We start from the raw sequence: 24,827 nt of genomic DNA on the forward strand, positions 1-24,827 counted from the left end.
TGTTGAGATTGGTCTGCTGACTTAAGTTAAGTGAGGCCCATACATGAAAGATTCTGTTCAGGTGGGCAGTGCTGGAGGCCTTAGGCATTAATATTAATGATGCCTGTGATAATGGTGTTTTTTCATGGACTTGTTGGATATAGCAAACCTCCTGGCTGATAAATTTAGCTCCAGCTATACCCCCCCAACCTTCCCTCAGGAAATATCATCAAATATAACCCCTTACTATCACCAGGGAACAGGTCCTTAATGCTCTCTCTAAGACCAAGAACACTGCATCAATGGGCCCAGACAGTATCCCAGGATGCCTTTTAAATAGTATGAAACATGACCTATCAGGGCCTCTGGAATTACTATTAAACTGTAGCCTCCAAACAGGCTTCATGCCTCATGAAAGGAGAAAGGCAACAGTCATCCCTCTGCAAAAAGGTGGGCCATCTACAGACCCTGGAAACTACAGACCTGTAAGTCTCACTAGTCTTGTATGTAAAGCCATGGAAAGAATTATCATGGAGATGATTACTAGAGGTATACTAAACCTCTAGACACTGGACCCACCCAAGTTTGATTTTGTTAAAGGCAGATCATGCCTACTCAACCTGGTGGACTTCTTTGAGAAGTTCACCAGAGCAATGGATGAGGGCAAAATCATTCACATTGCCTACCTTGAGATGGCCAAGGTATTTGTCACAATACCTCATTCAGGCATTGTTGACCAACTCAAGAGGTTAGGTACAAACCCATATGTTACCTGGTGGATAGCCAACTGGCTCAGAGACAAGACACAGGAAGTTAAAATCGGAGAGTTCACCTCTACAAAGAGGCCTGTCACAAATGGAGTCCCTCAGGGATCAGTCCTTAGACTGCTCCTTTTTGGCATTTACTTCTCAGAAGTCAAGGCCAAATGTCAGTGGTCTCTGGCTGACTAAATTTGCAGATGATTGCAAATTAGGTGCTGTCATTGAATCTCACACCAACACAAATGTTCTCCAGGAGGGCCTGACACAGACAAACAACTGGTGTCAGAGCAATGGACTAAAACTAAATGCCAAGAAATGCATAATAATGTCTTTTGGGAAGTCTTCTATCCCTAGTAACTATCATATTGACAACACACCCCTTAGAGTTGACCCAGTAGTCAGGGACTTGGAGAGAGAGACAGATAGCAATTTAGCCTTTGACCATCACGTGTCTACAGTGGTGAGGAAGTCATTCTATGTTGCACAAATTGTAAACAAAGGTATGGCATCTAAGTCCAAGGAAGTCATTGTTGCATAGTATTTGGCATTCATCAGACCTATCATTGAGTACAATGCTCCCTTTGGTATGTACCTAACCAGGCATATCCAACAATTGAAACTTCCACAGAAGTTCCAAACTAAAAGAAACAGGGCGTAAGTAAATTGTCCTATGCAGACCGCCTCAAGACCCTATCCCTGTATTCGGTCTCCTACAGGCTTTTGAGGGGAGATCTATGCCTGGCATACATGGCATTGTCAGATCCCACTCTGATGGACCTCCTGCATATCCTCAAAACAAACAGCACCAGCATTACCCATTCTAAAGACTTAAACCTTGCCTGTGATATAAATAGAACCTGCTGTAAAGATAGGTATGTATCCCGGTGACTGCTCCATCCATGTGAAGCAGAGTTCCTCCCTAACCCAATTCAAGTGCAACTTGGACAGTTGGATGGGAAGCTGGAAATCCATTCCTGGTTTGGCACTTGTATCTCAGATGGACACAAGTAACCTGTAAATGGTCTGCAGTCCCATGCATAAACTTATCAAGGTATTAGAACTTTTCAGAGATTTGGGATGCATGGCTAGGCTTAAAAAGGCCCTTGTGGTCATTAGCCAAGTAAACCTCTATGAACCTTGGTGTATGTCTGTTATTTGGTCACCAGTTATTTTGCTGTATATGGCAGGCAAACTCGATCTGGGGCATTCAGTTGACGGAGGGAAATTATGGGTAGGGAGGGGAGTCTGAGCCTTGGATCCCAAAATCTGGAGCTGCTGATGTCATATCCATATAGATCCAATAGACCCGTCAGTTGAGGAGGATGAAAGAAGACAACAAGTGTCTGTTATCAATGCTTGATATTGTTGACAACAGGATCCTTTTGGACCGTCTTGGATGTTGCTGTGTTTTCACAGGAATAGTCTGAAGTTGCATGTCCTTCAACTTCTGCATATGAAGTTAGATTGAAGTGTCAGGAGTCCATACCTCTTCTTTCTGTCCTTTTGCTTGTGGTATACTGCAGGGTTCAGTTCTGGGATTATTTGTTGTTTTTAATGTATATGCTATTCTTAGCAGACATTCAGGGGAACAGTCTAAAGTATAATTGTTAGGTTGATGACACATGACTGATGGTTGATACTCTCCTTCCAACAGGTCTTTTTGCTAGTCATTAATAACTTATTTGAGGATCTACAACTAGACCTTTGAAAGTATGTTTAAACTAAACATAGCAAGGTGGTTGCAGTGGTTATTTTTGCCAGTTTGGGGGGGGGGTGTCTGCAGCAGTCTTGACCTGAACTTAACTTGTATCAAGCTTGAATGCAATTCTATTCAGCAGTACTTAATTTGTGGAGGTTTCTCATTATATTTTTAAAGGAAAAGGCTTCAGGCATGGCCAGTTCTTTTTCTTTTAAGAGCATTGTCATCTTTAAGCACTTTATTGTACCTGCATATCTTCCTGTTGTGATCCACATCTTGGTGTTCTTTTTTGATTGTTGTAATATCTTGTACCTAGAGTACAAACTCAGAACTGGATTAATCATTGTTAATGCAGAATGCCACAGCCTAGATGCTTACTGGGATAACTTGTATCCATCATATTACATTAGTATGTGTAGCTTGGACTGGCCATTAGCTAAACAAAATATTTTTTTTCCAGTTTTTGTTGAAGAAATTTTCGATTTCAGTAACCTAGCAAAGCATATATAAACACGTACACAAATAACTTGAGCTCATAATGAACATGCAAAGTATGTACAATATGTACAAAAAGTATATAAAATTATTGTGTAATTACTGAAACCCTAACAAAAAGATTCCCTATATAATTGGTGGAGTCTGTACAAAAAAGATTTCTTGGTATCCCAGTAAAGCCATTACATAGATAGAATAATTATTATACTAAACCATGTGCTAACTATGGAATACCATCAACAAAGTTTTAACAGCACCCTGATATTTCCAGGCTTTTGCAACAAATATTTTTTTTAAGAAACAGCATTTTTTATGAAAAGTTATGGAATATAAATTCAAAATTATATACATTCTCAGTTTTACTTTTCTCATGCAAGTATCCAAAATATTTTCTCCATTCTTCTTTAAGACTAGAAAAAAATGTTTCTTTAGGCTAGGTAATAACTTACAATATCTTATAGTTTTTGTTTTGGCCATATTACTAAAATTTTTCAAAAACATTGCTATTAATTCTATGCATATTTTGGTAAAATGTAGTTGTACAGTTAACATAAACATTATTATAAATCTTTTTGTTTTAAAATGTGTTGGGGGTAATGTGTAAAATTGAGCATTTCCAGTCAGTAGTATCATGAATTTGAATTTTCTTCATTTTTGTTGTACATGTGCAAATTCTCAAACATGTTAATCCACAAATCCCTTCCTTCAATAACTCTGAACTCCTCCTAGCTAAACTCAAACTTGGCGACAAAAAGTCTGTCAACATTATCACATGCTGTATACCACCAGGTAAAAACATCCCTATCCTAGAAGCCTTCCTACAATCGACAAGCCAAAACCTGCCCCAGAAAATATATTGAAACACATGTTCAGCTATTAACCCCACAAACCATATCAACCTCTACAGTTTCTCACAAGTCATCCAATCAAGCAGTAGACTAGGAAATGCAAAAATCAAAGAAAGCCTCCTATACTGGATCTTAATAAATAAGACCAACACTTCTTATCGAGCAGGCGTCCTGCTAGACTCCCTTAGCGACCATCAACCCACCTTCTTACTAAAATTCAAAACCCAGGCCAACCCTACCCCCATGTTACAAACAACCCTTAACACAAAAAACTTTGACCCCCAACAAATTCAGACTTGAGCTAAAGCACCATAACTGGAACATACTAAAAGTACTACGTCTAGAAGAACCGTAATCCATTTCAGTAGCACTTTCTAGAAATCTTAAATGCCCACTCTCCAGGCCAGACCACTAAACTCAAAATGAAACCAGCCCCCACTCTTACCAGAGAGACTAAAAATAGAATATCAGAAAGGAACAAAGCCTGGTATCACTGGAGAGCCACAAAAAAAAACAGCAGCTAAGGAACAATTCCAAAAACTTAGGAATGAGACAAAAAAACAGTTCTCCTAGATTAAAAGAATTATTTCCTACAGCTACAAAACAAGCATCACAACAACCCCAAGAAATTCTGGACAGGAATAAATAAGCTACTCCACCCTGTCAGACACTCCACTCCACCTCCAACCTCCACTAGTGAAATCACAAATATACCAGACACATTTAACAAATACTTCATAGAAACTATTTGTAATCTTGTTCAAAATCAGCCCACATCCACCACCACTAATTACCCAGAACCTGTAGGTAGACCCAAAACAACCTTCCAGTTTCAACCCATCCCTACCAACTATGTCAAAAGGTTGCTATCCAAACTTAAACCTACTACACTAGCAGCTGATGGGATACCTACTGAATACCTCCAGTTGGCTGCCAATGAACTTGCCTTCCCTATATCCTTGCCTATAAACAGATCTTTCTGAGAAATCTCAATACCACCCATCTGGAAGACCTCCTATATTATCCCCCTCCATAAAGGCGGTATCTCCACCAACCTCACCAACTATCACTCCATAGCTATCTTCCCTCCACTAGCTAAAATACTTGAGAAATGTATACACCACCAACTTATGCCATACCAGCTTAACAAACAACTTCGCTCTCCTACCCAACATGGATTTCAGCTTTCTCATAGCACAACCACTGCCCTACACTCTTTTACAAACCTTATCAAACAAAACAAACACACAGGCAGTCTAGCTTCTGCCATATTCTTGGACCTATCAAAGGCCTTTGATATATGGTCAGCCATCTTAAATTACTACAAGCCGTTATTGACCTTGACCTTAGTAACCGAGCATTAGCTTGGTTTCAGAACTATTTGCAAGGAAGACAACAAGCAGTTCTGTGGGTCAACAACCTATCGACACTGCTACCCATCACTACAGGAGTCCCACAAGGTTTCATTTTAGGTCCCGTCCTATTCTCCATTTTCACCAATAACCTCCACAGCATCTGTCAAGATGCAACAGTTATACAGTATGCTGACGATTCAACACTTGTCTGTTCAGCCAGTCATCTTCAGAAACTACTCTCTCTAACCCAAAAGCCTTCCATACCACTGAAAACTGGTTTCTTAACAAAAAACTAATACTAAATCCCCCCAAAAAATGAACTGTTGCTATTTACACCTAACAAATCTACCACAGTACCCAGCCCATTAATATTGTGTTCAGGGATGGGACTGTCATCTCCCCTGACACTCACACTAAATTGCTAGGAGTGACCATTGATAATAACCTCAAATTTGATCAGCATATAAATCAGACCATTAAAAATATCCACAAAAAATTGGGCAGTTTATATAAAAATAAACCATTTTTAACACAACCTGCTAGGATAACAATTGCTCAAACTCCCCTCCTTTCCACACTATTTTATGCCTCACCCATTCTCACCAACTTACCCAAAACTAAAGTTGTCAAACTCAACACCTGCTACAATCAAATTGCAAAATTTGCTACTGGTGCCCCCTGCCAAGCCCACCATTGTCATTCCCTAAAACAACCTGGCTGGCTTGAATTCTCTATTCTTCTAAATTATCATCAACTTTCCTTTGCCCATAATCTCCTACTACTCCCAGACAAAGCTCCAGCTCTGGCCAATCTACTAGAACTACAAGCTAAAACTAGACAACTTCGCTCTAGCAACAAAAAATTAGTCAAGGACACCAAGACCAACAATACAGCAGGGGACTCCGTCTTCCCTTATTACATAGGCAAAATTTTGAATACTCTACATACTGCTATTACCTCAGCAGGCTCAAAGATTACATTTAAAAGTCTCCTGAAAGAACATCTAAAGCACACATGGATATGCACATGTTCCCTACCCGGCTGACCCTCCCCCTCCTCTCCCACCCTCTCCCCTTACTCTTGCCCTTTGACTTCAGCTTCATCATCAAAAGAATGCAACTTCTCTAGCTTCCTACCAGTTCCACCTCTAATTTTAACCCCTTAGTCAATAACCATATGTCACTGCTAGGACACTCTGTTAACTAGCCACTACACATTTCTCTTTACACCGCTACTCTTACTCTGTACTTAAGCTACTTACTCCTCCTGCTTTTCTTACTTAACCTGTTATCCAATTTCCCATCTCTGTTTCTTCTCCTGCTACTATACTCTCTATTATCTAATCTTTGCTCTCTTGCTGTACTCCCTACTGTGTCTAACTTCCTGACAAGTCAACTGTATAAAGCAAAAAATGCAACCCCCACTAACAGTGTTCACCATTATGTAATGCCTCAACCTAAAACTGTAAAAGATGTGTTCAGTCTATGTAAATATGTTGAATCTTAAGCTTCAATGCTATGTTACTAGTCAGTGTTAAGTTTGGCACTATGTAAATTCGAATGCTTCTGTATACAACTTATATTTTGCTTAAAATTTAACTGCGGAGCTTTTCTTCCTGGGCCTCTGCTGAAAATAGACATGTATCAAGTTGGACTTTACCAGTCAACAAATGTAAAATAAATAAAATAATAAATGTTTAAAATGTCAGCATTATATGAATTACAAGCATTGTAGCTTTCTGAAAAGTTTGAAAAAATTGTAGCTGTTTTAGTTGGAAAGAGGTTTGCAGTGTGTAGAATCATAAGTTGTATATAGTATAATTTCTATAGAGAGTACATTTATAGTTTAATTGCAGAGTATTGTACCAGATTATGTCCTACAAAATGTTCTAATCATATCTAACCACAATGTAAATATATAGTTTAATTGCAGAGTATTGTACCAGATTATGTCCTACAAAATGTTGTAATCATATCTAACCACAATGTAAATATAACTATATTTGTGTTCTGCTATTAGATTATAAGGCTTAAAATGTGTTTCTTAGGTGATAGTCAGCTGTAGTTGTTTAAAAAATATTGCAATAGGCTGATTTATGTTTTTCTTAACAAAAGTCTGATTCTAAAGTGTTCCATATTCTGTTAGCCATTGGTAAATATTCTTTTGGAAGCTCCGTGCCTTGTGTTAAGCTGTCCACTGATTTTGAGGTTTTAGAGAAAGTCTCACACTGTATTGTCTTTAAATATCTGAAATTTGAGATACATCAATCATTTTGCAGCTAAGTCGATTTGGATTGGGATCACCAGGTTGGAATAAGGCATAAATGCTCTCCATTTTTTTTTTTTATTTTGGTAATTATGTTTTGAAATAACTTTGATTTTTTTTTAGTGATATTAAGATTTTACTCTTTAAAAAAGGGAATGGCCAAGGGGTTACATCTGTATTTGTTTATAAATTTGGACCAAATATGTATCCATGCAGGTCTCATTGTGAGGTCATCTTTATCTAGTGAAGCAATTTTAAACAATTTACTTGACTTAATAGTGACTGTATGAATATTTGATAAATTGACACCTCTGTGTTTGTTAGGGGCAGAATAAAATTCTTACCCTTTTAGTAAACCAATGAAGAATTCTCCATTTTAAGTGATTTAAATGATATACGATGTTAGGTGGGCATAACATAAAATTGTTTTTTTAAGTATATTAATTTTGATTATTGCTATTTTCAATAGGAAAGAAAATTTCATCTTAGCCTACATGTTTAGGTGTTTTGAAGTAGATGACTGACATTTAATAATGTTCTGATAATTCAGTACGCACCTTTCATGAAAGTTTATACCTAAGTATTTCAGAATAGAGTTGATTTTAATCCCTTGTAATTCAGTTAGGTCTTTGAAAGGGGTAAGGTTCACTTGGTGGAAAAAACTAATTTCAGTAGATTCAATTTATAATGCATCATTTTAGAAAAAGAATGAATTGTTTTTTATAATATATCTGAGTGTAGTCGCATTAAATATGTATCAAAATCAGCAAAAGCTGTTTATGGGAATTTAATTACTATGCATTTAGAGAAGGTACAGTATGTTTGCTGTGGGTCTATATTAGAACGTCGAAATTTCATTCTTTCGAACATTTTAACATCGACCCCTATTCAGCGAATGCTGAAAATAGCGAAACGACAGATAACCGAATTTTTTTTGGTTTTCCGTTTCTGTTGTTTCACTATTTTCAGCGCTGTGGTGGAAAGTTACGGGTCGGGTTCAGGTAAGTGTGTGATTGGGCATGGGTTAGGTGAGTTAGGGTTAGGGCGCGATGGAGATATGTGTGCATTTGTGTGGACGTGAAGGTTAGGGCGAGTTAGGTGAGTTATGGTTAGGGCGTGGGTGAGGTGAGTGTGCGAAAGTGACGGACCTTAGGGTTAGGGTTTGGGTTAAGGTAAGTGGATAGCTAGAGGTGTTTGTACAGTTTAGTGTAGGGTTAGCTGCAAGATTTTGGGTGTGTGTGTGTGGATTGCTGTTTGTTTGGTGTGGTTGTGTTGTGTGTATGTGCTTTGGACTGTTCTGAATGTTCGATGTTATCAGCGTTCACTGAATAGGGGTCGATGTTAGAAAATTCAAATTAATGAATTTTCAATGTTGTAATATAGACCAGTTTGCTGTATTAAATGTGAGCTAAAATAATGAGTTCCTGTTCCTCATTAGCCATTATAATTTTGTTGGAGATTTAAACAATCTATTCTTAACTAAGATTTCCATTTTGGTCTTTCTTCCCATATATATATTTTTTTTGCTTTGCGCAGTGCATACAGTCAGAAATTATTAGTTAAAAACAGTTCTTTGAGTCTGTTTTCAGTCATTGTTTTGCAGATTGTTGTTGCTCTTGCTAAGTAGTTTTCAAATACCGTGAATTCCAGCCATACTTCACTGGATGTTGATGAATGCTTCTGGGTTGTATATGAAGATGTGTGTAGATGCTGCTCATTCCTTGATGGCCACCTTGTTTCTCCTGAAAAATGTATTATTTTTTAAGTTCTGGTCCTAAACTACCTAACCCTACATGACATGAGTCCCTAATGTGCTGGGAAAATGCTGGCTTGGTAAGATATGTCATAGTGGTCCCAGTGGCATGGCTAGACAATATAGACCTCCACTGCAGGTATCTGTGCTGTGGCCACTTGGTCATCAATTTGCAGTGCTTAAAGAAAGTACAGTTTTGTCAAGCATTAATGTTTGTACAGGAATTTGAGCATTTAGGCATCCTCTGTTACTTAAAGTGCTTTAGGACTTGGCCTTGCTTGTTCCTTTTCCCTTTGGACTCCCTCCTTGTGCCATCTTTGGAGTTTTTTTGAGTACTTTTAAAGAATTTTCAAATCAGTAATTTGTGGCAGACAACATTAATAGTCTACTACAACATATGTACACTCACTGTATTCACCATATCAGTTTTTTGTGAGAAAGTCCATATGGATATGGGTGCAGTTGTATTTGTCACATATATGCTTTTTCAGATTGAGAGTTTGGTGCTCTTTTTATCAAATTCCAGTTTTGTTGTCTACACCCCTTAGAGTTGACCCAATAGTCAGGGACTTAGGGTTACACATAGATAGTAATCTAGCCTTTGACCATCACGTGTCTACAGTGGTGAGGAAATCATTCTATGCTGCACAAGTTAGATGCCCATACCTTTGTTTATAAGTCCAAGAAAGTCATTGTTCCACTGTGTTTGGCTTTCATCAGACCTATCATTGAGTACAATGCCCCCTTTGGTATGTACCTAACCAGGCATATCCAACAACTGGAATATCTACAGAGGTTCCTCACTAAAAGAATACAGGGTGTAAGTAAAATGTCCTATGCAGACCACCTCAAGGCCCTATCCCTGTATTCTGTCTCCTAAAGGCTTTTGAGGGGTGATCTATGCCTGGCATACAGGGCATTGTTAGACCCCACTCTGATGGACCTCCTGCATATCCACAAAACAAACAGCACCAGAATTACCCGTTCTAAAGACTTAAATCTTGCCTGTGATATAAATAGGACCTGCTAGAGAGTTAGGTATTTATCCCAGAGACTACCCCATCTGTGGAACAGGCTCCCCATCCACGTGAAGCAGAGTTTCTCCCTAACCCTATTCAAGTGGAACTTGGACAATTGGATGGGAAACCAGAAATTCATTCCTGGTTTTGCACCTATGTCTCTAATGGACACAGGTGTCCTGTAAATCTTTCATCTCCCAATTCCATGCTTACACTTATCAAGGGTATCAGAACTTGTCAGAGATTTTGGGATGCATGGCTAGGCTTAAAAAAGTTCCTTGTGGTTGTTAGCCTAGTAAACAACTATGAACCTATATACATTTTTTATGTCTGGACTGTCGAACAATGGTGAAGAGAAATTTTCGATTTCCCCGAATGTTAGGCAGTCTCAGAAATGGTTTACTTAATGTGGTGGGGATGTAGGGTGCAGGGGGACTTGCCTCACTACAAAAATGATTGTATTTGCGTTCAACATAGTGGGTGTTTGACACTGTGGGCAGATGTAGTGTTGCTCGATTTAATGAAAGTTTGACATAGTCAACTGTATATATATTTTTCTTTTTTGCTGATGTACATTTTGTGTTTCATGGTGTGGAACTGAGGAGTGCAGGTGCTGGGCCTATATTCTGTTTTATAAAAAGCATCAAAATGAGGGATAAAAATGTGAAATAGAAAAGCTAAAAACCTTATCTTAAACTACCTTTGAAGTACGCCCACAGTGTATATGTGAATAGCTCCTTAAGGATATTCAAATGTGCAACTGTAAGGTTTCCAAATTTCCGCTGACTTTTTTTTTCACTTTGTTAAAAATCTTTAATGATGCATTTAAACCAACAAAGCCAAACCCCACTATCTATAGACATGACATATTTTGCCATTTAATTTTTATGGGCTTGCCAGTATAGCATTAGTGGTTTGTTTAGCATTTATTTGAAAAATATCCGCTTACAAACCAACTTGATATCCTTAATAGTAGGATGATGGCAGAATATCACCAATAGTAGTCAAAAGAAAGAATAAGAACGCAGAACAAAAAGACAAAATGCTAACAACAAATAAAAGGATCCCAGATAAACCAGAATCTTCACTGTGTGCTGCCCCACACATCCCTTGAAGGAGCCCGTGGGATATATGAAGATGTCTTATAATAGGTGCCACTGTGTGTGCTGCTGGAAGGCATTTGTATCCTCTTGTATATTTTCTAGAGAATGCAAACATTTTCTTCTGTGTTTAGGATATCAGAAGAGGAAATGCCCAACTGTGATTCTGTTTGAGGGCATTTTTATAGATCACCTGATGTGGTGAATGCTCATCTGTCCTTTTTAAATTTGCATATTTGTCCAAGAGTGGTATGTTTTTTCCCCTCCCTTGTAAGCATGTGCTAGTATTAGTTGTATTAATCTAAGATGAAGTTGTGCAGAATTTGTGGTTGTGCTAATAGTACGTAATGTCTCAGTTACACTGAGAACAGTCTGCAGTTTCTTTTAGTATGTGTTTTTTAAATGTATACTAACATTAAAGAATGCTTTGCTTTATTTTAATAGACATTTTAGAACACTGAAAAAGCTGTATGGAAAACAAATTATTGTAAATCTTCTTGGTGCCAAGGAAGGAGAAAATATGCTAAGCAAAGCATTCCAGGTAAGTAGAATTCAGTATGTAACTTATTCTATGCTATATATTTTTATGTCATCAACTTTCCTGTGGTTATCATGACTTGTTTACCCATGTCTTTCAGCCATTGCTTTTTATTCTTTCAGTTTTTAGAAATTTTAAATTTGAGTAGTATTGATACGGCAGGTAATTTTAGGAATTTCTTTGCTGTTTGATCTCCATTCCCACAGCTGGTTTCTTCACTAATGTATCTATCCTTCCCTGTTGTGAGAGAGAATTTTACTTTGGCATTGACTACCGAGTACATGGAACAGTATGTAAAGGTGTCCTAATTTCAACAGATGTTCTTCGTGTTTCACTGTTGCAGTCATTACATTTGGGTAATCTGCTGGCAGGTTGCCCTCAGTCGGCCTGAATTCCAAAGTCTTGGGTCCTGCGTTGGTTGCTGTCTCCTCTTCCATGACATCAGGTCGTCAGGGGTATAAAACATGCAGCTGACGCCATTTTCTGTAGTCTTTCTTGCTGCATGGTGCCTGAAGCAGAAGCATTTCGCAAGTGCCGGTCGGCCGACTACTGAAATATTCGCGTTTGAGTTTCAGAACCGAAGTCTTCAATAAAGCTAAGTACCCCGTTGGGGAAACTGTTTTCTTGCTTTTTACCAATGTCAGAAAAAGTTAATAATTGTATTACTTGTGGGAAGCAAATACCTCATAAGGATTTCCATTTATACTGTATTCCTTGCCTAGGCCCTGATCACAACGTGCCTGGCTGTCGGTTTTGTGCTAGATTTAACCAACGCACTATTAAGCGTCGGTATATTTTTGCATCTAAGTATTTTGGAAACAGATTTAACTACCCAGAGATGTTGTCGGACAGCAATCAGACTACCGGAGTACATAAAAAGCGCAAAGAAAAGGACAGAGAAAGGCAGTCGAGATCCAAAACCGACGAAGCTTCTCCTAAGCCAGTCGCCAGTTCGCCGGTACTCAGTGAGGCACTTTTGCAGCCCCTGATACCCACTACTTTTGAGTTGCAGGCCTCTACCAACACCCATGTGGAGTCTGGCATGCCACAAGATACTCAAGGTATTGGACAGACGGATATATCTCCCTCGGATGGGTCCGGAGCCACTGAGCAGGCACCGGCTTCTGAGGGTGTGTTCAGACCTCAACATTTTTATATCAAACCGACGAAAGCTGCAAAACCAAAGGCAGAGACACCTTCTAAAACTAAAAAAAGATGCCTGAGCCATGTGCACAGGCCTCTATGCCTAAAAAACAGATGATCAAAATGGTTGAAGACCTTATTACCTTGATCAGGGGTACCCATCCCCCTCCAGATTAGAGGCCTAGGCAAGACACGGACTATGACTCTTCAGATCAGGTTTCTATTTCTTCTGATTCCTCTTCTGATCAGGAATTATCTTTACCTCCCTATGAGGATTCTGATGCTGAGGAGTCTATTCCAGCTGCATCTCCTCCTGAGGATTATTCATTTGGAGAAACCATGCATACTTTGAGGGAGCATTTTCACTGGGAGAGTCAAGACTTCTCAGAATCAAAAAAGAGGCTCTGGGATTTCCTTCTTCTCACTCAGCACAAGCCTTTAGCTATTCCCCCTGTGTTAGACATTGTGGACAATGTTTTTTCGGAGTCAAGCCTGACCCCTGACTCTTTTCCTTCAGCTCCCAGTAAGCCTGACAGGGTCCCCTGACTCTCATAAATTTTTATTTAGAAACCCTGCTGCTGATCCTGAAACTATTTCACAGGGTCCAAAGGGAGTTAAGGCCTCAACAGCAAAAAACCCTATCCCTTCCGACAGAGATTCCAGGGCGCTGGACAGATGGGGGGAAAAGGTTTATACATCTGCAACCTTGGCAATTAGGGCCTTAAACTGTCAATTTCATATGCTTAAGTACCAACAACATGTTTTGGGATTGCTGAAACAGAAAATGATGTTGATTTCAGAATGTGCAGAAAATAAGGAATTGCAGGAATTATTGCACACAGCTGAACAAGTTGGAAAGCATACTTTACAATGTGGTTTTGATTCTTTAGACACCTCCTGCAGGGCCGCAATTACAGGTCAAAGCAATGGGGGTGTATCCACCTCCAAATCTGGAGGGGATAAAGCGCAAACCTACAGAAAGCAATCCCAATGACTTCCCTCTGCCTCCACCAAGCACTTATTTTTCGGCAGCACCCATAGGGGGAAATTAGCACTTTTTGCTCAAAATTGGCAGTTAATAACCCAGGACAAGTGGGTACTGAACATCATATCACAGGTATACAGATTCCATTTCCACACTCTGCCAATGACAAACGGTTGGCCAGATCTGCCAAAAAGTCAATGGGCAGAGGCACAGAAACAGGTTACGAGCCTCATGAATATGGGGGGCCATTCAGACAGTGCCAGAACAGGAAAAAGGACAATGTTTTTACTCAAGACTGTTGTTGGTACCCAGAAAGGACAAGGCCTGGCGGCCAATACTGGATTTATCAATTTTAAACACATACCTGGACATTCCAAAATTCAAAATGCTCACTTTGCAACAGCTTCTACCCATGCTGGGCAAGAATGCTTGGCTGGTGACTTTAAACTTAAAAGAGGCATACCTGCATGTCCCAATAAGACAGTCGTGCAGAAGATACCTCAGATTCAAGGCTGGCTTAATGCATTACCAATTCTCTGCACTGCCCTTTGGCTTATCTACTGCGCCCAGGGTCTTTACAAAGTGCCTGGCACCAGTAATTGCATTTTGCAGACAAAGAAGTATTCAAATATATCCTTACTTGGACGACTGTCTCATTCAAGCAGAGAACAAGGACACTCTTCTACGACACCTGGCGTTTGTGAAAAGGCTTCTAGCATGCCTAGGGTACACAATAAATGAAAATAAATCACAACTGGTACCCTCTCAAAAGATAACATTCCTGGGTGTAAGCTTGCAAACAACTGCCCAGATAGCTTATCTCACGCCAGACAAATGAAGGCAACTGACTACTCACTTCAAACTGATGGCAACAAAAACCCAGTCTTCTGCAAAACAAATTCTGCAGACTCTGGGCTTCATGGCATCCTGCAATTTGCTAATTCCATATGGAAGACTGCATATGAGGAAACTTCAGTGGTACCTAAAAAGTTTATGGAGTCAACATTCACACAGTCTGGAAACAATGATTCCTCTCATCCCCTGCCTGCAGCAGGAGTTTCTATGGTGGGCAAAGGCATGTCACCAAACCATGGGATGGCCCTTCACTCTACCCCCTGCCAGCCAAACCTTAACAGACGCATCAGATTATGCCTGGGGGCCCACATGGCAGGAAGATGCATTCTGGGCATATGACACCAAATCAAATGCATCTACATATCAACCAAAAAGAGATGTTATCTGTTCAAAATGCCCTAATAGCCTTCAAGGGCTTACTTCATCCAGGACAACTACTGATAAAGACGGACAGCACCACAGTCATGTGGTATATAAACAAACAAGGGGGCACCCACTCATACCCCCTTTGCAGATTAGCCATGGCACTGTGGGACACAGCTTTGACCTACCAAATAAATCTTCAAGCTCAATTCCTGCCAGGAAAACAGAATACTCTGGCAGACAATTTAAGTAGAAACCTGATGGATCATCACGAGTGGAAACTAAATCCACAAGTATTCAGCATGATAACAGAGAAATGGGGGAGCCCAGACATAGATCTATTTGCCTCTCCTCAAAATTTTCAGTTGAAAAGATTCTGCACAAGGACTTATCACAGCCAAGCATGGAAAGTGGACGCCCTATCCTTCAGTTGGAAAAACCTGTCAGTTTACACCTTTCCTCCTCTGCATCTTCTACCCAAGGTCCTCCTAAAAGTCAGACAAGAGAAGCCAAAGATGATATTAATTACCCCGGACTGGCCCCACCAATACTGGTACCAATCCTAAGGAACTTGTCTCAATACCTAGCTTGGATCTTGCCTCAAAGACCACAACTACTGTCCCAGCAAAACATTCAGATCCTGCACAATCAACTACAGACTCTGAACCTGGCAGCATGGCTAATCATGTAATCATACGAACGACACCACTCAGTAAAGCTGTGATGGATGTCATTTTTGAAGCCAGAAGGCCTAGTACTAGAAAGTCTTATGCTGACAAACGGAAGAGATTCTGTGCTTGGAATCAAGTACAAGGAACAGATACAGCAGAACCACATATTCCTCAGATATTACAATACTTAACTGAGATGCTTGACAAAGGCCTATCTTTCTCATCAATCAAAATCCATGCCTCTGCCATTTCGCCTCATTACAATACAGAGCCACCTATCTTTTCTCATCCTTTACTAAAGCAGTATCTTAGAGGAGCCAAAAACCTAAGGCCTCCTAGAAAATCACCATTACCTGCATGGGACCTCAATTATGTGTTGGAAAAACTCACTTTGCCTCCATTTGAACCAGCCGCTACCGCTGATGTAAAGTTCTTATCATGGAAGACAGCTCTGCTACTAGCAATTACTTCAGCAAGAAGAGTTTCAGAGCTACAGTCCCTCATGGCTGTAGAGCCTTTTATCATATTTTACCCAGACAGGGTGTCTCTGAGGACAAATCCTACTTTTATGCCTAAGGTGGTTTCCAGTGTGGCTCTTAACCAAACTATTCATCTGCCAACTTTTTATCCAAATCCACAGAACAAAGGGGAGAAAATTCTGCATTCCTTGGACGTACACAGGCAACTAAGATTCTACTTGAGCAGGACAAAAGCTCCAAAAAAACTGAGCAATTACTGGTGTCATATGCTGCAGGATCAGAGGGAAAGGCTATCTCAAAGCAGACAATTTCAAAGTGGATAAGCCACTGCATCCGTTTCTGCTACTTACACCATGGTAAATCTGTGCCCAAGGGCATTAGGTCTCATTCCACCAGAGCTGCAGCAACTTCGGCAGCCTTTCTCAGAGGAGTACCAACCAAAGACATTGTAGAAGCTGCTACTTGGAGTTCTGTTCACACCTTTACAAAGCATTGCCATTTGCCTCTGTACTCAAAGTCCAGGGCAGGCTTTGCCACTGCAGTTCTGCAGGGCCTTATAGCCACACCTAATGCTGTTCAACTCCAGCCCCCCAACCATAGCTTTGGGATTCTACCCAAATGTAATGACTGCAACAGTGAAACACAAAGAACATAGTACAGTTATGTACACTTACCGTAAATGTAGATGTTCGAGTGTATTCACTGTTGCAGTCCAGGTTACCCTCCCACCATCCCCCTGTCATTCTGGAGTTTATCTTTCCTTCTCTATCTTCTACAACCTATGTGGTGTATTTGCTTGTAGATGAAGGTAAAGTTTTTATATTGATGCATGTATAATATATATATATATATATATATATATATATATATATATATATATATATATATATATATATATATATATATATATATTTTTTTTTTTTCTGCTACCTTTTTGGGGGCACCTGTCATCGGGGGCAAGAAAAACTAAAGAAAATGGCGTTGGCTGTATGTTTTATACCCCTGACGACATGGAAGAGGAGACAGCAACCAACGCAGGACCCAAGACTTTGGAATTCAGGCCGACTGAGGGCAACCTGCCAGCAGATTACCCAACTGTAATGACTGCATCAGTGAATACACTTGAACATCTACATTTATGGTAAGTGAATACAACTGTACTTTCTTGCTGCTTGGTAATTAGCTCATCTCCCAGCCATTCTTCATGAGTATTCGGAATTATTTGGGCGTTTACTTTTTTTCACTTGTCTGGGTAAGTATTTTGTGATGATAGTCTTGCTACCTGTACAAGTGTCCTGTCGTAGGGAAATTTAACATAATCTCTGTGTTCTTTGCCATCTTTAATTAAAATAAAACACACTTATGAGTACAGCAGGGCTCCCTGTTGAAATTTCAGGAGTCATAATTCCCCAAATCCTCCCCAAAAAGGACAGAAACTAGAGAAGAACGAATATGTTGGGGATTGGCATAATTGGTAAGGTATTTACCACACAGACACAAGGTGCAGAGTTTGAGTTTCACCTTTGAAGAGAAAGTGGCTAGGCATAAAATGGCTTGTAAGGGCAGCTAACCTAGTACGTACTTATAGGGTTGGAGGTTGATACAATGGTTAAGGTGTTAACCTCACAGATGCAAGGTTTCTAATGTTTCTAAGGAAAATTGGCTAAGCTTAAAATGGCCCACAAAGGCAGCTAGCCCAATATCTATGAACCAATCACTTTTCTCCTTTAAGAGGAGGCCAAGCTCCCCTGTGCCTCCTGATGTGCAGAGGGCAGCCTCTCACCACACGCATACTTTGTATATACCTGCTCCAATATACTCATACCTTGGAAAAAAATGCAATTTTTCAAAAAAAAATGGCAATCTCTGGGACATAGCAAGTCTGGATTTTTAGTATTTCAGGCTTCACATTCCAGGACTCTGCACTGTGAATCTCTGCAGTTTGAATGGTTACTGTATAATAGGCATGTTACTTCCAAAGACTACCATGCTTTTCTTTTTTTGTCTTGCCCCTAATCATAATGCAGGAGATGTGATCTTTTTCTTAAGTTTAGTCATGTAGCTAGAACTAGAATATGAGTGGGAAGCAGAAAAGCATGAAAAAGGATGTTTAGAAGCTGAGTTCAGTAAAACCAGTCATCATGCAGTAAAAATAAATAAATAAGTAAAACTCTGGAAGAATTAGGAGAAAGGTGTGAAAAAACAAACTTGAAGAGAAAGCATAGTGATTGCTTTGTTTTTAAGTTCATAAGTAAATACTGTTCCATTTTTAAGCCTAGTTAATTTCCCTCAAAAATGAGAGTCAAACTACACCAACCCATTTTTGTTCCTCCTTCATGAACTTAAAAAAATCAATGTCTCTACTTTCCGGGATATTGAGTCCTTGATTTATGATGTTCTAATTCTGACTATATATCCACTGCAAGTTTAAAGCAATGTTGTTGTTGTGTCTTTCGGCTTTTCCCGGTTAGGGGCGCAATACATTTACTAATTATTTGACTTTTCCTCCTACTTCGAATAATTTTCATTATTATGACATTGTAATTTCTTAGTAGTTACCCTTTAAGAGTTTTTGTAGAATGTATAGTAGAACCCCTTGTTTGTGTCAATGGGGAGTTTTCATCATTTGGTGAAGGTTTCTTGGGCTCCTGCAAATGGATGAAGGGTATAAATAAATAGTGTGGTATGATGTGAGTTCTGTCAAGATGTTAGCAGCCCTGAGTTTTCAACAAAAACAAGTCATGCTGTAGTATATAATGTGTCATTGAAGCTGCAGTTTTCAAATAATAAAATGTTCTTAAAAGTATGGTTTGCCTGTTTTGAAGGTCCCCCTCCCGTATAGTACATGGAATAGAAAAAAAAGTGGTGAGAATGCCAATTAAATGAATTTACTTGGTTGCAAGGTGACTTATTTGGGAATAACTGACAAATTTAAGCCAGCTATGAAGTTACCAGCATTCATATAAAGAGTATTGAGCATTTTATGTGTGTTGAGTAACAGTTGTTTAAAGATAAGCACATGACAGTATTATTCAGTCTGACAGACATTTCCAAGTATACTTTGCATCTTCAGGAAACAGTTCAGCCGTTGGTACCTAAAGATAAAAATAACAAGTAAGATGCTGAAATGTTGAAGGGATTTTTTAAAAATCAAACCATTGATTGATACTAGGATGGCTTTGCTTTATTTGCTCTGTACCAATCAGGGAAACAATGACACATTGTTTGGCTAAGCTGAAACAGTGTGCATTAAATTGTGAATTTATTGCAAACTTGCATCTAGCTCTAAAAGATAGTTGGTTAATGGTTTTCAGAGAGAAGCTTGACAGAGAAGGCTGTTAACTGAATTGAATTTAATATTTCCAAGAACAATCAAAATAGTGCTGAGTTTGGAAGTGGAAGGAGATTCGCAATGGATAAAAAGCCATAAGGTATCGGTTTTCATAATGCACAGACTAGAAATTCATTCAAGTAATAGGAAGAGTAAAATGCTTTATCACTAATAATAAAAATTGCAACCCACAAGACTGTAATTGTTCTTTTTAAGAAGTAATTATTATTCTGGGAAGCTGCGGTGTATTAAATGAGTTTGTCTTAGTATAATTCAGTCACAAATAAAAAGTAAAGATTCAATCAGTCATGAAAAGAATGCGAAATGTAATAATGAATAACCAGAATTACCAGTGTTTAATGGTAAAGCCACATAGTTTCTTTCCATTTTGGTGAATAATGGTAAAACTGACATGAAGATTGATGCAGGAGCAGCTGTTAGGATTAAAAAAACCTGATGTCCTTCATTATCAGTGTTGCATTATTCATGAAGTGGAATCTCTTTCCAAGTATAGCCTAACTTCTGGCAGGTGGATACCAAAGCTTTTGCATCCTTCCAGCGTCGTACATTAGGCATATGCTTCCCATGTAGGCACAGGCATAAAAGTGATGAATGCATGCTCGATGCTCATAACTTCTTTGCTGCCACTGTTGAACATCAGTCTGCATGCCTTTCATTGAACTGGCTTCTCTCAAGCCATTTACAGGTAAGTGCCCTGTTGTGGTGCCTTCTTTTCTTTTTTTCTGTGTTTACTGGGAGTTTTCATCATCCAGGAAGGGGAAATGTCAGTGTGGGATGCAGATTCCCCATAACAATAGACACAAGAAGTGCCTATTCGGTTTAGGTGCTACACACAGCTGGACCCAGTGTACCATTTGTCAGGCTTTTGTTCCAAAGACCCTTTGCAGCCATCCGTTGTCACTGTCCATTCACCTGGACAATCAATGTCAAGCTTTTGACCCAAGGTACCATTGCTGAATCTGCTTACCCCAAGGTACATCATCTCTTAAAACGAAGACTGAAAAGTCTTAGTCTGATTCTGCTGCTATTCAGCCTCCACTGGACATCTCTCTTGAGGTGGATGAAGACCCTCAGAAGTGTGCTGTGTCGACGCTGGTTTCTTTTGCTGCAACCCTGTTGGATGTCTGCATGGAACTGGGTTCTTGCACATCCTCTGAGACTGTACGGATGTCCGATGCTAATGTTGAAGGGGAACCATGGCTGGTTATTTCCAAAGGGCCAGGGGGATTCCTTAAATTCTAGTTATAGAAGAGGTTCCTAGTACCCTTACTGAGCCCAGGCACAGCTTTGAGCCTCCTAGGTTGGTCAGTGCTGACATCCCAATAAAGAATAAGCAGGAAAATAAACATATACCTCCCACTGCTAAATATCCTGATAAAGAGAGGTAGGATTTTACCCAGGGATTGTTCAAAGTTTATACTTCAGCTACTCTGGCCTTTAAGGCCACAAATTATCAGACCCGTACAACTTGGTATGTTTTGGCTCATTAGTCTTAACTTGTGAGGTCTTTTCAAACCTTCCTGACTGAAAGAAAGGGTACTGCCCTTTCTTTATTAAGTTACACTTTGCAGGTAGCTTATCATTAAGTCAAATGTAGTTATGATGCAGCTAATGAATACTCTAGAACTGCTGCTTCAGGCTCAGTTATGAGGAGGTAATTTTGGCGTCAGCTACAGGCTTCACTTGATGATGTTAAGGCCAGTCTCTTAAATGCTCTTTTGGACAATCAAACTCTCTTGGTACTGCTGCTGCTGACCTGTTTTAAGACTGTACAAAACAAAGGTAAACTTATGCAGGATGTTAACAATTTTTTGTTTCTCCTGTTCCCAAATTTCAGAGAAACTATCCATCTAAATCTGCTTTTGTTCATAGGCAAGCTCATCAGGCTCCTAAAGGAAAATGTTTTTAAATGCATATTTTCTGATGAACCCACCCAGACTTCTAAGACTCAGAAGCCCCCTTTTCAGGACAAATCTGCCTCCATGTGACATGTTTTCTTCACCTCCCCTTGATCAGCTTTCACTCACTCTCTTTCTCAGGTTTTCCCCTGTCTCTGCCTGTCTGGCAAGAGATTACTTCAGATTCTTGGGTACTTTCTATTCTGTCACAGTTATTTTATGGCATGGTAATCCCTTACTCCCTTCTCCGGTCTTCCTCATTCTCCTCCAGACTAACTTATTCACTTTTCTGTAGTCCTGCAAGATCTATTAGAGCAGGAAGCCATCCAACCCATTCCAAAAATCCCAACAATGGACAGGATTTTATACCAGGATATTTCTGGTTCCAGGAAAATAGGTGTTATGGAAACCTGTCCTAGACGTATCCTTTCTCAACACCTTTCTAAACATTCCTTCTTTCAGGATGCCTTCCCTCCGGACTTGTTTCCCCTCTTGCTTCCTTGTGCATTTCTAGCCTATCTAGACCTATCTTCATCTCTATTCACCCTTGTTTCAGGAAGATACTGTATTTTTCTGTTTCTTTCTCTCATTTTGTCAGTTTGTAACAGTTCTGTTGCCACTCAAGCAAGCTATGCTGTGACCTCTTTGCAACTCTGATGAGTGTGAAATGTAGCAGCTATTTCCTCTTCAGGGACAGACTCCTTAGGACACTTTAGTCCATGAGTGGTCTCCAGGAATTATCTGTTCTTTTCAGCATTTTTCATTATAATCAAGTTCATGAAGAAAGCCAAATTGAAATGCACTGGCTATGGCAAGTCAGGTTCCCCCTACTATGGCTTCACCTTGTAGATAAACCTGTTCTCCTCTGATCTCCCAAAGGTCTCCTGTCCTGTCTCTCCAGAAGTGTCATCCAAACTGTCAGTCGCTCAAATTAACTGCATGGTTTCTGCAGTTCCTGTAGTTGCCAGCAACTCTAATTATCTTCCTGGTATGGTCCATATCCTCACTACAGCACAAAAGCCTTTCCCCAGAAAGGTTTATAGAGATAAATAAGTAAAGTTTCCTTTATGGGCCACTAGCAAGAAACTTGATCCTTTCTTAGATTCAAGCCTGGCAGTTCTGCAGTTTTTGGGTTATATATTTGATTATTGTTCAAGATATTCCACAGTTGGGCTACATTTACTTGCAATTTTGCATTTTCATTATGGGCTTACTTAGCATTTTAAAGGTCTTTAGAGTGGTCTTAAGAGTTATTTTTCTGTTGAGCCCCCTTAGAGAACCCATACCTCCCTAAGATCTCAACTTAATGTTGAAATTAATGATGCCTCACTTTGAACCAGCTGCCAGAATTAATCTAAAATTGTTATCTTGGAAAATCCTTTTATCTAGTACCGGCGTTGTCATCGGAGAGGATTTCAGAACTGCAAGCTCTTTCTACAAAATCCATACGTCATTTTTCATAGAGTATGTGTATACATCAGAATCCTTAAATGCTGTCCACAAAAACATCCAAGCTGCCAGTACCTTTTGAACTTCAGAAAATTATTTAAAAGCATCTCAAACAGGCCTATGTACATGTTGTGTAAAACCAAGTTAATCACACAAATTTAAAACTTGTACCAAGACTCTGGACAGCTTAGAAAAATATAATTCAAAGTGGAAAGGGATGATGATGAAACAGGGGAGAAGCTCAAGAAACAAGGAGAGACTGGAATTTTGGATGCAGGCCTTTAAAGAGAATAACAATAATCCTATAGAATATTATATCCATAAAGAAGCAGAAAGTATTCCAAGAACTAAACCAACATGGGAATGAAGAAAGAAGATTCTGCCGATAGGGCTGACTGCAATTAGGGATACAGACTGTAGGAAAGAGGGGGCTGGAATTTATTGGAGAAAACTGGCAAAGGAACCACGGTATTGGGAGCAAATAACTATAGAGGGAAAGATGATGGAATGGGAAGACACCAAGAATTTATTTGGACTGCAGGTTAGAGATTGCCTTCTCTACCAGGGATTGATGTTAGAGTATAGGCAAAGAGAAAGAAATTGGGAGGTCCTAAACGAAAGACCAGCATTGGTAGACTTTTTAATAGAATCTAGAACAGAAGCTGCCATTAAAAAGGAATAATTAGTTGAGCATATAAAATTTTGCATATATGTATGTCTCCGAAATATGCAACAAAATCTAGATTATGTAGGATTTTCTCCTGGAAATGTTTACATAGATATTGTTATAACCCAAGTACACTCCACAGAATTTTTCCTCAGGCAGACAGCAAATGTTGGAGGTGTGAAGAGGAAGAAAGAGGTAATTGGGAACATATTTTCTGGGAGTGCGGTGAGTTGGCAAACTTTAAGGATTCCCTGCCGGATGCACTGTTAGGGATGCTGGGTGGGCAGATTTGTCTGATGAGGGAGATAATTTTTCTGAGCTATGATACAGAATCAGAATTGCCTATACATTTTAACCCTTGCTGTATCTAATGATGATGGCTGCCAAAAAAGCAATTACTAGAAAATGGAAGTCAAAATCTAAACCAACTATACTGGAAGTAGTTAATACAGTAACAGAGATATAACAAACTGGAATTGAGACCTTTAGAAAAGGATAGGAGCAAACTACATAGAAAAAATGGGAATTATTGGAACAGTACATACAACAGAGGAATGAGGTTTAAAAGGCAGCAGGACGATGAACTATGTAATGTTTGAGTGAGAAAGATTGGGTAGATTATAAGTGATGTATAATTCCGACTGGGGTTATGTCAGTATAGTTTGTGATGTAAAATGCTTGCAACTAGGATTGTGTTGATGTGGTTTGTTTTCATTTACATAGATGTATGATTGCCTATGTAGTAAGTGATTTGCTAAAGATGTTTCTAGTTTAAAAAAAGGCAAGAATTAAATAATTTATGTAATGTTGCTTAGGTTATATGATATGGGTTCACTACATAATCTTGAAATTTTGAAATATCGACTTTTAAAATCCTGAGACTATGTAGTCGAAAGACCACAAGTGTGAAATTCAAAATCCCGATGTTCGGAGATGTTGAAGTAGCTCTTCTGGTGTTGCGGTTTGTTGATGGATAGGTGGAAGTTCAGGTAAGTATCTCTGTGTAAGTGTGTTGGTTAGGGGCTTTAGTGTGTGTCAGTGTTGTGACTGTGAGGGACTGTAAAATGTGTGGGTGCGAGTTTCCCAGTCCGAAACCTACTTGAACGCTGCCCACCCCCCGGGTTTAAATGACCACATCTCCATTCAGCCTTAC

General features: G+C 39.4%; 1 protein-coding gene across 1 annotated transcript in view; it reads left to right on the forward strand.

The window, feature by feature from the left end:
* Positions 1–24,827, forward strand: part of SYNJ1 (synaptojanin 1) — a 2,168,218-nt gene that overhangs the window by 234,417 nt on the left and 1,908,974 nt on the right. The window contains exon 8 of the mRNA XM_044071423.1: positions 11,719–11,815. Within this exon, the coding sequence (XP_043927358.1) occupies positions 11,719–11,815 (97 nt within the window). The remainder of the gene's footprint in view (positions 1–11,718; positions 11,816–24,827) is intronic.

The sequence above is a fragment of the Protopterus annectens genome, chromosome 5.part0, assembly GCF_019279795.1.
Source record: "Protopterus annectens isolate FY-2018-M chromosome 5.part0, PAN1.0, whole genome shotgun sequence".
Taxonomy (NCBI): Eukaryota; Metazoa; Chordata; order Ceratodontiformes; family Protopteridae; genus Protopterus; species Protopterus annectens.